Source organism: Mytilus edulis, chromosome 12, assembly GCF_963676685.1.
Source record: "Mytilus edulis chromosome 12, xbMytEdul2.2, whole genome shotgun sequence".
Lineage (NCBI taxonomy): Eukaryota > Metazoa > Mollusca > Bivalvia > Mytilida > Mytilidae > Mytilus > Mytilus edulis.
The window spans coordinates 48159782-48177802 of record NC_092355.1 but is presented as its reverse complement, the minus strand read 5'-3'; the positions used below and the strand labels follow the sequence as shown (position 1 = coordinate 48177802).

At 32.9% G+C, this 18021-nt stretch overlaps 1 protein-coding gene across 1 annotated transcript; it reads left to right on the top strand.

The window, feature by feature from the left end:
- The first annotated feature begins 9102 nt into the window (after window positions 1-9102).
- LOC139498651 (uncharacterized) lies at window positions 9103-17131 on the top strand. Its single transcript, XM_071287145.1, has 5 exons — window positions 9103-9399; window positions 9882-10005; window positions 10516-10621; window positions 11634-11770; window positions 16525-17131. The coding sequence occupies exons 1-5, from the start codon at window positions 9180-9182 to the stop codon at window positions 16817-16819; spliced, it is 882 nt and encodes a 293-aa protein (XP_071143246.1). The 5' UTR covers window positions 9103-9179; the 3' UTR covers window positions 16820-17131.
- Window positions 17132-18021: the final 890 nt, after the last annotated feature.

Here is an 18021-nt window from a genome sequence, read left to right as displayed (position 1 = left end):
CCCGTTTGAAAGGTTTTACACTAGTAATTTTGGGGACCCTTTATAGCTTGCTGTTCGTTGTGAGCCTAAGATATGTGTTGAATCCCGTACCTTGAACTATAATGGTTTACTTTTATAAATTGTGACTTAGATGGAGAGTTTTCTCATTTACACTCATACCACCTCTTCCTTTATCTATCCAAAGTATGTACAAGAAACTAAAATTAAAAATCATACAAGACCAACAAAGGCCAGAGGCTCCTGCCCTTTGATAGGCACAAAAATGCGGCGGATTTAAACATGTTTTGTGAGATCTCAACCCTCCTTTTATACCTCTAGCCAATGCAGATAAAAAAAAAAACACACACATACAGAAATACCGACAGTAAAGAAGCCCGTGTCCGTTGTCAGAATAGGTAACAAATGAAACTTAACAAAATGACAATGATACATAAAATAACAAGGACTACTAGCAGTTTCTGACATGCCAGCTCCACACCTCAATTAAACTGATTGAAAGATTATGGTTTAATCATATGAATGTCAAGCACAATCCTTCCCGTTAGGGGTTGAGTATCATACCATCATAAAAATGTATGAGAAGAATATAACCCGTATTTGTATGAGCTATGGTGTACATGTATATAGTTGTCTCTTTGGCAATCGCATCGATCGCGGTCAATCGGGCCACAAGGTTTTGAATAAATGATACCCCAAAACGGACCATATTTGGTAAAAATGGATCATAATTGTTTCGTTTGTTTTCAAAATATTCCACTGAGGAATTTCATTGACTATAATTCCTAAATTGTTTCGATAATGAATACGAACAACATACTGTAAAATTTTATAATGAAATCGATGAAAAATAGATACTTTAAGTGACATCTTGTCCTCTCTTCTATTAATCAGAATGAAACTATAACTTGACCTGAAACATACCGCGCACAAGTACGTCCATTATTCATAGTTCATTATTCATTATTCAATAATGAATAATGGAATAGTTCACTATTCACTATTCAATATTAAAAAATGAATAATGAATAATGAAATAGTTTAAACATTTGTATACAACGCTTAAAAATTTAAATCATAATAAGCATACTGTTCTATGTCGGGAGCTAGTTATTCAGTGATTGTCGTTTATTGGTCTGTTTATCGTTTTGTTATAGTCATGTTGGGCCTTTTATAGTTTGCTTTTTGGTGTGAGCCAACGCTCCGTGATGAAGACCGTATTATAACCAATAATTAAAATTGAGAATGAAAATGGGGAATGTGCCAAAGAGACAACAACCCGACCATAGAAAAAAAACAACAGCAGAAGGTCACCAACAGGTCTTCAATGAAGCGAAAAATTCACGCACCCGGAGGCGTCCTTCAGCTGGCCCCTAAACAAATATATACTAGTTCAGTGATAATGAACGCCATACTAATTTCCAAATTGTACACAAGAAACTAAATTTTAAATAATACAAGACTAACAAAGGCCAGAGGCTCCTGACTTGGGACAGGCGCAAAAATGCGGCGGGGTTAAACATGTTTGTGAGATCTTAACACTCCCCTTATACATCTAGCCAATGTAGAAAAGTAAACGCATAACAATACGCACATTAAAATTCAGTTCAAGAGAAGTCCGAGTCTGATGTCAGAAGATGTAACCAAAGAAAATAAACAAAATGACAATAATACATAAATAACAACAGACTACTAGCAGTTAACCGACATGCCAGCTCCAGACTTCAATTAAACTGACTGAAAGATTATGATTTCATCATATGAACATCAGGCACAATCCTTCCCGTTAGGGGTTTAGTATCATACCATCATAACATATATGAGAAGAACATAACCCGTGTCATGCCAACAACTGGTTTTTGAATAAATGTGTTTAGTTCCGATGCAAAGACCCTATAAGTGAATCAATATTAACGCCAAAATATGCAATCTTTAATGACCTAACAACAGTATCGTAACTATATCCCCTCTTAATAAGTCTATTCAAAGGTTTTGTTAGTTTTTGAGGTGAATACTGACACCTTTGTGCTTTATAAAGAATATTTCCATAAAAAATGGATGTGAAATACCTGAACGTATAAGAAGTCTGCATGTTGAGCTATATTTACGAATGATGTCCTTATACCGATGATAAAATTTGGTAAATGTTTTGACTAGTTTGTGATATCAAAAACGCTGGTGTAATAATTTTTCAGTAAAACATAAATTTCTCTCGATTGTTAACTTTTAATAAATTATAACTTGGATGGAGAGCTGTCTCATTGGCACTCATATTGCATCTTCTGCTTTATATATGTACCCAGTTTTATCTTTATTTGATCACAACTTCATGGTGAATTTCTTAGACTGAACACACCGTCACATTTCAATAACGAACAGTACATTTTGGGTCAAAACCGTACTTAATCATGATCAAACAAAGTCATCTTTAATGAAAAAAAAACAACAACAATAAAACAACTTGTACGTGTATTCAGTTTTCAGTGGATTTGACTTACTCTACACTTTTACAATGATACCTTTTAAGAAACCACATAATTCATTGAAGTTGGTGACACTAAAACTTCATCATAAACTATAACCAAAACATTTACAATAAACAGAGACGGACGGATGAACAAACGTAAAGACTTTTAAATATAATGACCATCTCTATCGTCGAACAGGGTAAGAAAATCAAAGTCGTGAATTGAGTAACATGTCAGTCTTGAGTAAATCAACATAAACAAAATCTTGAGATTATTAGACATAAAGTATAATGCATTAGAGCAAAAAGTACTTTTTTTTATATTTTTTAAAAGAAAACAGGTAAAGCCATAGTATCAAAGTCTACATAAGTTCGATAGTTTCCTCGCTCTTTTGCCAAGTCTGTTTCAAACCGTTCCAATAAACTCTGATATAAAGTGGAGGCTTCCAACGCATTTGTTGGTAAACCAAGTGTCTCACGAAATAAACGTAACTTCTTCGGTATTCCTGTCAGGAGTTGATACAAATGCAGTGATGAATATTTCCTTGTATTCTAGCCCCATTTCAAAAGAAAACCTTATGCATTTCTCCAATCTGTCACTTTAAAAAGGAGACATTGAAGACCCGAACCATGTGTAAGACAAAGAACTTAACACACACTATATTATTTTGTGCGCAAAATATATTTAATTTGTGCGCACAATATATTTAAGTTGTGCGCACAATATATTTAAATTGTGAGTACAATATATTATTTTGTGCGCACACTATATTATTGTGTGCGCACAATTTATTTAAGTTGTGCGCACAATATATTTTTTTGCTTTGCATGTCCCTAGCAGGACTCCGTAGTTTTGAGGTTGAAAAACACGCATTCAATTTGTCACAATTAAATCAATCATTCAAACCTTCATTAACTCGCTAACTCAAAAAATATGGTGGAACATATGTAATTCTAAAACTGTTCATGTTGGCTGTTAATAAACTTTTACATTTATACCTAGTGATAATTTTCAGTATTTTACTAGGATACATGTATGAAAATCCGTATATACGTTAAAACTTACTAATATTTGATAGTGGTAAATGACTTCTATGATCCATCGTCTCAAGAATTACAGATTTAAATGATACGCCAATCGAATGGTTATATATATGACAATACTTTTTTGTTATAGTCATTATGAGTTAGATTTATTCATATAACAAATAGAATGTTATTGTCCTGATTAAATGGGAAATATTTGCAACTGGAAGCAAATCACCGATTTCGACTCATTTAAAATCACCCACTTATTGACGATCCAAAATACCTTTCAACAGTATTTCAATGGTCTTGAATAGAGAGTTGAAAGAGACCGTTTATCGAAACCAAACTAACAGTGCCATAGCCAAAATAATAAAAGCAGTCAAAAGACATTCAGTAGACAAAACACAACATTTAAACTAAGACTGGGCAACACGATCGCATACAAATCCAGGGGTTGATATCAAGTTCTAGGTAAGCATATCCTGTTCCACATGCTGAGTGGTTAGTATGAGGTTACAATGTTTATTTCATTATTCTAAATAACGTTATTGTTTTCTTATATTTAAAATAAAGAGAGGTCGAAGATACCAAGGGAACAATCAAAATCATAATACTATGAAATACAGACAATATTGTTGCAAAAATAAAACTACAAAAACTAAGCGGCGATCTCAGCGTGATCGGTCACGGCTCATAAAAAGTAAACTTTAGGTGATAAGTCCTGCATTCGATAAACAGATGACATGATTGTGTTCACATGTTGCTATCGTTAGAATACTTCAAAAAATGGTTCAAGTTTAATAACTCCCCTACAACTAATCTTATCAAAATGGCGATATAATATGGTTAACTACACATGATAGCAAACAAAAGTACCAAGAATGAAGGCATGTCAAGAAATCCTCGCTCAAAACTCCGATGGATCTCCTACGGTACTGTCTTTTAGAACACAGTCATATATATACCACATGTGCAATAAAAATCATCCGTGAAATTTGCTCTATGGGATCTTTTCAAAATTTCAACGGAGGCAATTTCTTGGCCTGGCTTTCTGTGAGATAGTTACAGAGGAGGGACAATCACAATATGTACATGTATACACTAACTTTTAGAATAGTCCCATAACTCCCCATAAAAGTGGTCGGATCAAAATTATTCTACAATGTGGTCATGTTCACAAAAACACAATCCTTCAAATTAGGAAAAACTTTAATTAAAACGGTATCAAATGAGATGCGTTCGAAACTAACGTAAAGGTGTTATTTTTACAACAACCTATCATAGTTTGCAAGCGCACACCAAACAGTGACAGGATAGTCAACCTTATGACGGTGGTCACTTAGAGGTAGAAGTAGAAGTATCAAATAGTCAAAGCTTCATAACTCTTGAATAGGAATAGGAACATTCAGTAGACAAAACACAGCATTCAGTAGACAAAACACAACATTTAAAACTAAAGACTGGGAAAAACGATCGCATACAAACCCCGATGTGTAGTTGTGTAGTTGACCATATTAAAAATCAATTCCAAATGTTGGGAAATTTGGTCTTCCTCACATGGTGGAAAACAAAGAGAGTTTTGTGTGAAATGGTCTCAAATAGTTATCATAAAGTGTTAGGATTATAATTTAATACGCCAGACGCGCAAAGTCGCGTTTACAATATTGCATAAAACAGGTAAGGCCCAATAACTCTCATCTCGCTCAACAAAACAATACTATGTAATTACTGAATTTAAGAATACTTTTTTTAGTTTCACAAAGACAGTTCAAGGATTTAGATAAAGAAGCCACGAGTATGCTCGATCTTTTCACATTTGATGTTCCCTTGTACATTTATCAAATGGCACGGTATGTACAAGACTATTTCAAACAGTATTCTTGACCTGGGTAAACATGAAATTTGAAGTAACTGCACTTGAAGCATACCCGTGTTTTGTGAAGCGTAAAATTCCAATCATCTATAATTCTATATGTACCTTAACTATATGTCATACTTACTACAATACATTATAGTATAGGTTATGCTTGTAATTGTTTGAGGTGTATGGTGACATATAATTGCTTAAGTGAACGTCATTTGACCCTGGCCGATTGTTGTACCAATGACCAATTCCTTATTTTTATTCTAGCTAGGAAGCTACCATCTCATCCGGCATCTTTTTTACTCAAAATTCCTGTCCTGCCTTTTTTCAAAACTCATTTTAGTTTAAACAGTATTTATTAATGGAAAATCACAAGATAAAATATTACAATGTTACATAAAGTTCAAATACGGGATTCGAAAACAAGTTTGGAAAACTTATATAAATTCGTCTCCCACATCTTAGCCCCGCGCCGCCCCTCCAACCCCCATCCCACACTTTTCCCCTCGAAAAAAATTCAAATGGTAAAGAATATGTAAGCAAGTGTGAGGTATTCCAAATCATATATACGCAAAAGTTCGCAATTGTTTTATAGTAAACGAAATATGCACAGTGTTTTTTTTATGCAAACAAAATCAGTTAATAATGATTTGAATTACAATGTCTGCCCCAAGAATACAATATTTTTTTCACAATGTATAAGAGTTGTTCAAAAGATATAAGGAAGCTCTTTTTAAACTTTAAGATTATTTAATTGAAATGAATATTTAATCTTTTTGATCTACAGGTTTCACAAACTCATGCCTAAAAAAATTTACACACGTAATAGTATACGGAAGATGAAAAGACTAAAAAAGATAATTAAAATCTTGTACCAAGTACAGTCTATTCAAATATTTATGTTGTCCGGGTTCTTTGCTAAATTTACCTTTTATACATGAAAAATCGATGTTCTTACTACATCAGTACATGAACTAAGTACTCGCACATTTAATTTAAATACTTTATCAGATATACTCAACATCTAAATAAAAGCAACACTTAATTGTTATTACCATAATCATTATTATAACAAACTTGTCGATTCAAATGATAATATAAGATAATGTTTACTCTAGCCACAGCATCATTTTGGAACATTTTGAAAAATTTAAGGTAATCACCTTTCTGTTTTTGTTTCGATTTTCTCCCTATTAGTTACATATTTTAGATGTAACAAAGAGATTTTTAGTAATAAATAAACATACAGAAGGGTGTTTAACTTTAAAGGTCGCAGCTAGCCGGCAGATTTCATTTTTTAACAACTAAAACCAAGGGGGAAAAATTATAACAAGATGCTTTGGTTTTTGTCGCGTCATTTTAATTGTATGCTTAAGGATGTCCTCTACACTGTTTAAAAATAACAAGCCTTTTAAAAGACTTTTATGAATTGAAGGTATATTAATAAAGAAAACAATAAAAGCAGAAAAGGTGGAGGTTCCGGGTGCTTGTTTTCGAGATATAAGCCATAGAAAATTTTGAGGGAAATAATTCTCTCTAGATTTTTCATATATTTTAAAATTGGCATCTTTTTAAGCCCCATTTATGGGCATTGTGTTTTCTGGTCTGTGCGTCCGATCGTTCGTTCGACCGTCCGTACGTTCGTTTATCCGTCTGTTCGTTTGTCCGTCTGTCCGGCTTCGGGTTAAAGTTTTTGGTCGAGGTAGTTTTTGATGAAGTTGAAGTCCAATCAACTTGAAACTTAGTTCACATGTTCTTTATGATATGATCGTTCTAATTTTAATGCCAAATTAGAGATCGTTTTAACCCCATTTTCACTGTTCACTGAACATAGAAGATGATAGGGCTGATGGGGCATCCGTGTACTGGGGACACATTCTTGTTTTATTTCAAAACTGCGAAAAAATAACAAGGATTTTATAAGATTTTGAGATACGACTTTTTGAACTTTATGTGATAAAATTATGAAAATAAAAGTAAGAATAAGTGGGCAATTTTTTTTAATAGCAATACATGAATCTGAAAATCTGGCAAAAATTCAAAAAAGGGAGGAGCAAACATCCTTTAATAAGCAGTCAGTTTCTGCAACAGCATCTCAAAATGATGTCATCGTTATTTGCGGCATTCTACAAAATAAACACACTAGAAAGTTGGTATAAAAAAAGGTTCAATAAATTTACAATTGAAATACATGCACTGTAGAAAGTGTAAATCATAATAAAGAAATTGTTAGCCTATCATTTCTAGGCCTTTTATATCTGACTATGCGGTGTTATTTTCTGTGTCATTTGGTCTCGTCTCATTAGCAATCCTACCACATCCTCTTTTTGGCTCACCTGGCCCAAAGGGCCAAGTGAGCTTTTCTAATCACTTGGCGTCTGGCGTCCGGCGTCGTCCGTCGTCGTCCGTCGTCGTCCTGCGTTAACTTTAACAAAATTCATCTCCCCTGAAACTACTGGGCCAAATTTAACCAAACTAGGCCACAATAATCATTTGGGTATCTAGTTTGAAAATTGTGTCCAGTGACCCGGACAACCAACCAAGAAGGCCGCCATGGCTAAAAATAGAACATAGGGGTAAAATGTGGATTATGGCTTATATCTCTGAAACAAAAGCATTTAGAGCAAATCTGATATGGGGAAAAAATTGTTCACAGGTCAAAATCTATCTACCCTGAAAATTTCAGATAAATCGGACAACCCGTTGTTGGGTTGCTGCCTCTGAATTGGTAATTTTAAGAAAATTTTGCCGTTTTTGGTTATTATCTTGAATATTATTATAGATAGAGATAAACTGTAAACAGCAATAATGTTTAGCAAAGTAAGATTTACAAATAAGTCTACATGACCGAAATGGTCAGTTGACCCCTTTAGGAGTTATTGCCCTTTATAGTAAATGTTTAACCATTTTTCGTAAATCTTAGAAATCTTTTACAAAAATCTTCTCCTCTGAAAATGCTGGACCAAATTAATCCAAACTTGGACACAGTCATCTTTGGGGTATCTAGTTTAAAAAATGTGTCCGGTGACCCGGCCAACTAACCAAGATATATAACTCAAAAACCAAAGCATTAGAGCAAATCTGACAAGGGGTGAAATTGTTTATAAGGTCAAGATCTATCTGCCCTGAAATTTTCAGATGAATCGGACAACCCTTTGTTGGGTTACTGCCTCTGAATTGGTAATTTTAGGGAAATTTTGCCGTTTTTGGTTATTATCTTGAATATGATTATATGTATAGATAAAGATAAACTGTAAACAGCAATAATGTTCAGCAAGTAAGATTTACAAATAAGTCAACATGACCGAAATGGTCAATTGACCCCCTAAGAAGTTATTGTCCTTTATCATGTTTATAGTCAATTTTTAACAATTTTCATAAAATTTGTAAATTTTTATTAACATTTTCCACTGAAACTCCTGGGCCAAGTTCATTATAAATAGAGATAATTGTAAGCAGCAAGACTGTTTAGTAAAGTAAGATGTACAAACATATCACCATCACCAAAACACAATTTTGTCATGACTCCATCTGCTTCCTTTGTTTAATATTCACATAGACCAAGGTGAGCGACACAGGCTCTTTAGAGCCTCTAGTTTATATTTAATTGGCAATTACACATTTCCTCAGAAGTGTAAAAAAATAACACACATTCAAATATTGCAAACCAAGGATGAAAAATATTTCAAATTACTTGTATAAAGCAGTGCTGTTTTCTTGCTGATGAGTATAGATTATACATATATTTTGCGGTGTTCTATAAATATGTTATAAACTTTGTTAGCCTTCACAGGTGATACATAAGTAACCTTTGTACATAAAATGGACATTTCACTATTTATATATTTCCTTGCTCTCTACGTCCTCAATGTAAGTGAAGCTGCATCTTCAACAGAGCCGCCATGTGTTCCGGATACATCACATAGGGATAGTTGGCGGAAAGAGGATTTTCCAAACCCTCAGATTAACATTGATAAATGTGGGAGGAATTGTAAAAAGTCGTGGATTTGTGACCCGAGTCATATTTTATCAACATCGGCAGGTATATAGTACTGATTTTATTAAACTAAGTGTACAAGCTTACTTGAACAAAAATATATGATATCAAATTTTGTTTAATGTGCATTTTTTGATATTCAAGATTTTGTGCTTTTTTTTTTTTTTTAAATTCAATACAAACTTTAATACATGGTTTTTTTAAAAGAAACTTGACCACTCATATACCATGGTATAACACACCGAGAGTGGAACAATTTTTCGAACGTCCAATTGTTAGTTTTTTTTTAATATTCTTATGCTTTCAGTGAATGATAATGAAATATAACTACATTTTTTATGTATGACCTCAGAAATGTAACTTCAATTTATGTGCATACAGTTTTTTATTGTATATATATATAGTATGAACTTAGTGATACGTGTACTAGCCCTAAAGCTTGTTAGTCTCCACATTTAATAAGTTATATTTTTATAACACACATTCTTTACTAAATCATCCACATCTGGAAATTGTAAATCTTTCAGGTGATGAGTTAGACGAGCTTATAGAGAGAGTCTCAAGATCCGGTAAATGTAGCTGTTCCAATTGTTCCTACCCAGATGGTTACAATATCGCTGTTGCTATGGTTCCGTCTATGAGTTATTCTGGGTTTGTACTATAGTATGAGATAGATGGCACTTTTGTTATCCATTCTCTTCGAATTCATCATTATAGAGGTCAATGTGACGGACGATTAATTCCATGTCAGTAACCACTATGCAACCGGAAAAAAAATTGTTTAAAATATACCACTGTCTATGTTATCTCCATCTTATGCTCGAAATAAACTATATGTAATGCAAAAAAAATATTACCAATGAGAGCAACAATAAAAAATCAACAGGATTTATACGTAACAGCTACAACTGTATAAGATCAGTTTTGCTTAAGCGCTCAAGTGTTAGTGTGTCTGCAAAGAACTGGAAATTTGAACACAAAACTTTTTAGGAATAATCTTTGAGTTCTTGCAAAAATTGAAGTAACGTATAAAGACAAATATAATGGGACTTAACGTCCTTGCTTCATCGTTGACATTTAACTCACGTAACATTTTTTTTAAATATTCAATAAATTTATTTTTTTACTTTAAGAAAGTTATTTTAGTTTGTGATATTACAGAACCAGAGCTGCGGCACAAAGTTTTGCACACTATCTCAGAGTGAGTTGGGACTTTGAGCAATGTGACAACAATGTAGTTATATTTATATCACGGGACGATAGAAAGGTAAGAAATAGTAAGTCAAATTTGTTTGCTCACTCGGCCAAATGCCATTGTAAGCTTTTGTCATCTCTGTGCTTGTCGTACGTATTTTAGTAATTATCAAAATCTTCTTGAAAACAGCTTAACAGAATGAAACCAACCTTTCAAGATATGTTCGTGTGAAGGGTCTTACCAACTGTTTTACTTTGATGCCGAGCGAAAAATTGATATGGCCTTCAAAGGAAAAAAATGTTCTAATCGAAAAGCACAGCAATGACATTTACTATTTATTGAACAAATTAAATCCAAGTGAACAATTTGGCTCCAATAGAAGCCTTTGTTTTATTTTATCTACACATGGTCTGGTTTTATCAAGTCGATTTCTGATATTTATGTTGTGATATTAATAAAAGATTAGGGAGTAATTAATTCGAGGTCAAGAATAAAGTCAATACTCGTGTATTGATAGAAATATAGGACATTGCGATACAATCTATATTTAAGAACAGAGGAAACAATGAAAACAAATCATGAAATGTTTGGCAGAAGGTACTTTCAGTTTTTGTTTTACTTTGGTTATGATCTATACAAAAACATATATTTTCTATTTTCTTCATCCGAATGAACTATTCAAATGAACTACTCCAGGGAGCCTCTAGTTTTATGTGAAATGTATAACTTGTGTAGATGTTGTTATGATATTTAGAATAGGGAGTAATTGACTCAATGTGTGTGTGTATAGAACTTTAACCAACAGTTTGGTGTACTCAGTGATGGTAATGACATTATTTCACTATTGACAATGTATTAATTTTCGTTGGGGGCGAATCGACCTTTTCTATTTATTGATATAATTCCTTACAATTGATTTTTTTTGTCATTTACTCAGTTCAAAGTTACTAGTATACATACACTATTGATGTGCTGCTGTATGCGTATCTTAGTTGTCCTTTACATGTTATGTAGGTATACACACAATCAAAGTGTTTTGCTCTGTGTATATCTTGAATAGATATATTATTTACTTTCCATGTAGGTATACACAGAATCTGGACAAACAGCGTATAAGATCTTAACAACAGAGTGTACAGAGGAAGTCTATAATAGAGTGAAACCCAAGTTATCAGAAGGAAGATATAATAGCGCATTAGATGAAATGATAGGGTATTACAAGTAAGTACAAACTACATGTATAAGTTCTAAAGGTGTAATTTATTATACAACAATGGACCATACAAACTTCAAATATTAAAAGCACAATGTGTTGTCATATAACTGACGAAAAGTAATTCACATACACTACAAACCATTAAAGTCTGAAATGGCCTATATCTGTACTCGACTGTACTGATTTTTATTCGACCAGTCTGAATTAGTCTGACTATTACTTGTCATTACTTGACCCCAGTCTGAACCATACTCGACTGTATTGAATCGTACTTGACCCTTATCTTTGCCGTTGAAAATAGTCTGAACTATTACTCGACCAGTCTGAAACAGTCTTAACCCATTCTTGATCTGTACTCGACCTATTTTTCCAGTCTAAACCATACCAAACCAAAGGTCTGAACAATACTCAACCAGTCTGAACTATACTAGACCAAATAACCTGTACTTTTTTAACTGTTCAAATAAATTTCTTTTTAACTGACATATATAACAACAGCCAACAAAACTTATAAATTGTTTAACCTTATATTAGAAATATATTTATTATTATATTTAGGATAAAAAAAATAATATATTGTATATAATTTATATCAAAAAGGGATAAAATAAAATAAATAAATAAAATTGTTTTTCTGAATAGTGGTGAAATATAAAGTATAGCCTCTGCTTGGGGCAAACTCATAAATAAGATCACACACACCTGGTCAGAGGTATTAAATTCTTAATAACATTTATTCAAAATTGCATCATCCTGTTTAACTTTAAAAAAAAACCAAGGCCTTTCGAATATACGAGATAAGTAATACACGAATTTAAGAAAATAGGGCTTTCTTTTTTACCTACAGGTAAAACACACATGTACTGAGGCATTTAGACCATATTAAAGTGCTTAATGAATGCCATGTCTTAAATTTGACAAAAAATACTCAAATCAATTGAAATAAATTTTTTCTGTTACTTTGGAACACATTTCTTTTTTTTAAAAAGGTTATCAAGGATCGCTATGGAAATTCTATTATCATGATTATATTAAATTCTTGGTTTAATAAAACAAAATAATTGAGGTCTCATTTTTTTAAAATTTATTAAGTTTTTTATATACTATTTTATATAGATATTGATAAAAAAAAAACATTCACTGCATTATTAACTAAAGTCATCTGGCAACATAAATCTATACTAGGCTTAAGTTAATGGTGAAAAAAGTTCAGTTACCATAAAATACTTCAGAAATATTCATAAAATTTTGAATAATATTGAAAATATTAGTCACAATTCATTTTTTTAAAATTATTTGATCAGCTTGTTTTATTTGTATTTTAAAGTTGATATATATTATTATGTAAGTGTTGATTATTATCTTACCTCCTATACATTTCTAGGAATATGATTGGTTAAAAGAGTCCGCGTGCAAACCGTGTATATTCGATATTATGTTAGTAGGGAGGCGGGGCTTATCTCATACACGGTTAGTAGTCGTGTTACGTGCCTTTATATACCATATAAGGTAGTAGGGAGACGGGGCTTATTTCATACACGTTAGGAGTGGTGTTACGTTCCTTTTTAAAAACCGTACGGTACTGAGAAAAAATCCTAAAAGTTTCAACAGACGAAGAAATTGATGATTAAGATTGTAATAAATTCATAAAACACATTTAAACCTAACAAGTTGTTATTGTTGGTATCTGTTTTGTAGAATCAATGGACGTAGATATAGTTTCTAAATGCTAACAGTATTGAAGACTTGCTCATTTTGATAGGTCACTAGTCTAAATTTCACACGTTAAGATAGTCGGTAAGATAAATTCGTTACATAGTGTGCTAGTGACCTAATATTGTATATATGGGGTCAGTAAATTCCATATGGGATTTACTGACCCCATATATACCGTATTAGGTCACTAGCACACTATGTAACTAAAAATATTGTGTTGAAGTTATATTATGATTGATTATTGTGAAATTTTAATTTCAATACTATATTGAATACATTTTTAATATCAAGTTGTTGTTCAAATTTCATTTTTATTAAAAATATTTCCTAAATTGATAAAATTCAGTTGATAGATACAAAGAATAGGTCTAGATTGGTTAAGACTTGGTCGAGTATGGTTCAGACTTGGTCGAGTATGGTTCAGACTAGGTCGAGTACGGTTCAGACTAGGTCGAGAATGGTTCAGACTAGGTCGAGCATGGTTCAGACTCGTATAAAATGGTTAAGAACTGGTCAAGTACAAATTCAGACTGTTAAGTATGGTTCAGACTACAGTCGAGTATTATCAAGTAAATTTCAGACAAATTCAGACTGGTCGAGTAAAAATCAGTAGTCTAGTACAGATATAGGCCATTTCAGACTTTTACTGGTTTGTAGTGATATGCTAACAAATGTTGGTATTTTTATATAGTTTTCATCCTTTTTCGCCTAGTTTTGACCTTGTTTTTAGCCTAGTTCTAGCCTTTGAGTACGAAATATTTCACGATAATGACAGTTTTTGTCAAACTTGAAAGCCCTACTTTTATATAGTACTTAATTTGGGGAAATAAAATGTTTTCGATAAATTTGTCGTGTATAAAATACAAAACAGTTGCTTTTTTCCTCAAATTGCCTGCACCAATGGTACGCTTGATTTGACTTAAGATTACCGAGGTTTCTTATTTAGAGATAAACCTTTAGCAGTTTGCAAGTCCACTATAGATGAGTAGTAAAAACAAATAATTTATATTCAAAGGACAATTAGAGGACAAAATAGTTATCAACAAAAGACATGTGTCATAAAAATATCATGAATATGTCAAGCTGTAAATAAAAAAAAGACGTGTGTCTATACAATTTGTATAGTTCAGACGAGATTCCTGACTCGGGACAGACATAAGACAACCATTGATGAAAGTTCTGACTTAAAAGAGACACATGACATATGACAACCATTGCTGATATTAATGAAATGGGACAGACACATGACATATGACAACCATTGACGATTAATGACATGGGACATACACATGACATATGACAACCATTGACGAGATTAATGACATGGGACATACACATGACATATGACAACCATTGACGAGATTAATGACATGGTATAGACACATGACATAAGACAAACATTCACGAGACTCCTGACTTGGGATAGACACATGACATAAGACAACCATTGACTAGATTGCTGAATTGGAATAGACACATGACATATGACAACCATTGACTAGATTGCTGAATTGGAATAGACACATGACATAAGACAACCATTGACTAGATTGCTGAATTGGAATAGACACATGACATAAGACAACCATTCACTAGATTGCTGAATTGGAATAGACACATGACATAAGACAACCATTCACTAGATTGCTGAATTGGAATAGACACATGACATAAGACAACCATTCACTAGATTGCTGACTTCGAACAGACACATGCCACTTCTGTGTTGACTTGAGTTATCATTGATATGTTCATAATTATAAATTAACTAGTACTGTTAAAAAAAACTTTGATTTTTTTAAATATTAAGGCTTTTCTACCTCATGAATAGATTTCCTTAGCTTTATTTGGCAAAACTTTTAGGAATTTTGGTCCTCAAATGCTCTTCAACTTCGTACTTTATTTGGCCTTTTTAAGATTTTTTTATTCGAGCGTCACTGATGAGTCTTTTGTAGACGAAACGCGCATCTGGCGTAAACATAAAATTTCAATCCTGGTATCTATGATGAGTTTAGGTCATAAGACAACCATTCACGAGATTTCTGACTTCGAACAGACACATACCATAAGACAACCATTCACGAGATTTCTGAATTGGAACAGAAACATATCAAAAGACAATCAAAGAAACATGACAAAAGAAAACCATTCACAAGATTTCTAACTTGGAACAAACATGTCATAAAACAACCACTGACACATGGCATCAATAACCATTCACGAGATTTCTGACTTACGACAGACACATGTCATAAGACAATAAAAAAACACATGACATAAGACAACCATTCACGAGATTTCTGACTTGTAACAGACACATGTCATAAGACAAAAATTCACAAGATTTCTGACTTACGACAGACACATGTCATAAGACAACCATTCACGAGATTTCTGACTTGGAACAAACACATGTCAAAACACAATAAAAAAAACATGAAAAAAGACAACCATTCACGAGATTTCTGATTTGGAACAAAAATGTCACAAAACAACCACTGACACGTGGCATAAACAACCATTCACGAGATTTCTGACTTACGACAGACACATGTCATAAGACAATCAAAAACACATGACATAACAATTCAGGAGATTTCTGACTTCGAACAGACACATGTCAAAAGACAACCACTGACACATGACATAAGACAACCATTCACGATATTCCTGACTTAAGAGAGATGACTCATGTCAGAAGACAACCACTGACAAATGACATAAGACAACCATTGACACATGTCATAAGACAACCACTGTTGCCGTGATTCCAGATTTGAGAGCTAGACACATGGGTAATTTATAAATAAACGGGTAAATCTTCTCCCTTGACAATCGATGACACTATAAAATCGTTTGTTTGTTAATTCCACTAAATTCGTATTCGGAAAGGTAAATTATTAAATGAACAAAAACAACCATTTGTCCTATTTTTCAAAGACTCATTTAAGAAAAAACCTGAATATTTGTATGGTGTTTGCAATTGTAAAAAAATTGTATCAATATCGAACACATGCTGAGATTATATATTTTATTGTTTTAGAACTATATTTGAACGTGGTAACTGTGAACACATCAAAGATAACAGCTTAAGTACGGGTGCTATAGTAGGGATCGTGATAGGTGCTTTATCAGGTGTAGGAATCATAGCTATTATTACTTGTTGTTGCTGTGGATGTTGCTCCGGTGGTTCTAGTTCCGGAGGTGGTCGAAGTGGAGGACATCGCAGTTATTTTCATTCATCAAGTAGCGGAGGTGGAGGTGGTGGTGGTGGTGGTAGTGGGTTTTTCGGAGGAGGCAGTGGAGATGGTGGCGGCGGAGGAGGAGGAGATTTCTAGAAGAAAAACAGCAGCCATGTATTTACTGATATATAGATTAAAAGCGATGTTTCAAAAGTTTTTCTCTCAAGAAAATAAACTAGAAATATGAGATTTTTGTGGAAACAATGAGAAATCAGGTTATAGATGCTATATTTAAAAATTGGAGAAAACCCGACAGATTCTATGCATGAAACTGTAATAAGAAAAGACCCGCCTGTTAAGTACAAAATAACATGCGATATATATTGTATAAAATTAATGTATATTTAAAAATACACAAAAGAGGAAATTTTGTTGATTATTTATCTAATAGAATATTTTATATAGCAATACGTTTTAAACTTTTTGATTACACTGATATCCTTTTCATACATATATTTATATACTGTATCCGTTATCTCAAGTTCGATGGGATAGATGCTTCCAACATATTCACCAAATTTAGAATTATTCAGTGAGAGAACATCATCAATATAACGGAAAGTAACATTAAATGTTACTGCTAACTTCGTTTTTTATCCTTAGAAGTTCTTGTATGAAGTCAACCTCATAAAAATAAAGAAATTAGTCGCCAAGAATATGGCACACAGTTGTTTCTCGTGGGAATGCCGATACTTTGTTAACACGTCCTTTATAGTAAAATAAATGTTATTAATGAAGAAAACAAGCAAAGTTTGTCAGAAGTGTTCAACTGTTCTTAAATGGAATGTCCAAATAACGCTGCCACTGCTAAACAAAAATATGGCAATTGCTCTAAAGAATTGGACGGATATGCGTGTTCGATTAATAGGGTACCGGAAACCACATCCAAAGGTAACGCTTTTTTTAACGAAATGTCTTGGTTAGTCTATAAAAGGGTATATACTATAAAATTAAGAGAGTGGGACCGTGCCCAGAGCTCTTGATTTTATAGTATTTACCTTTTCTCAGACTATCTTATGTAGCACATATTTGAAAAACTGAGCTCATTAACGAAGAATTGTAAATCTACTCATTAGCATCATTGTCAAATATGAGATTACAAAAGGCTCTTGACTTCAGAATGACAAGATGGTTGCTGCTGCTGTAAGAATGTTTAATGATATAAAGCAGTGTTTTCTATACATGAATTTCTTAACATGGTAAGATGACAAAAATAATTGACCAAAAGCCGGCAATAATTTAATTGCTTTGAAGGCTTCAGATTTTTAAAAACATTTTTCAATTTCACAGTTAAACTC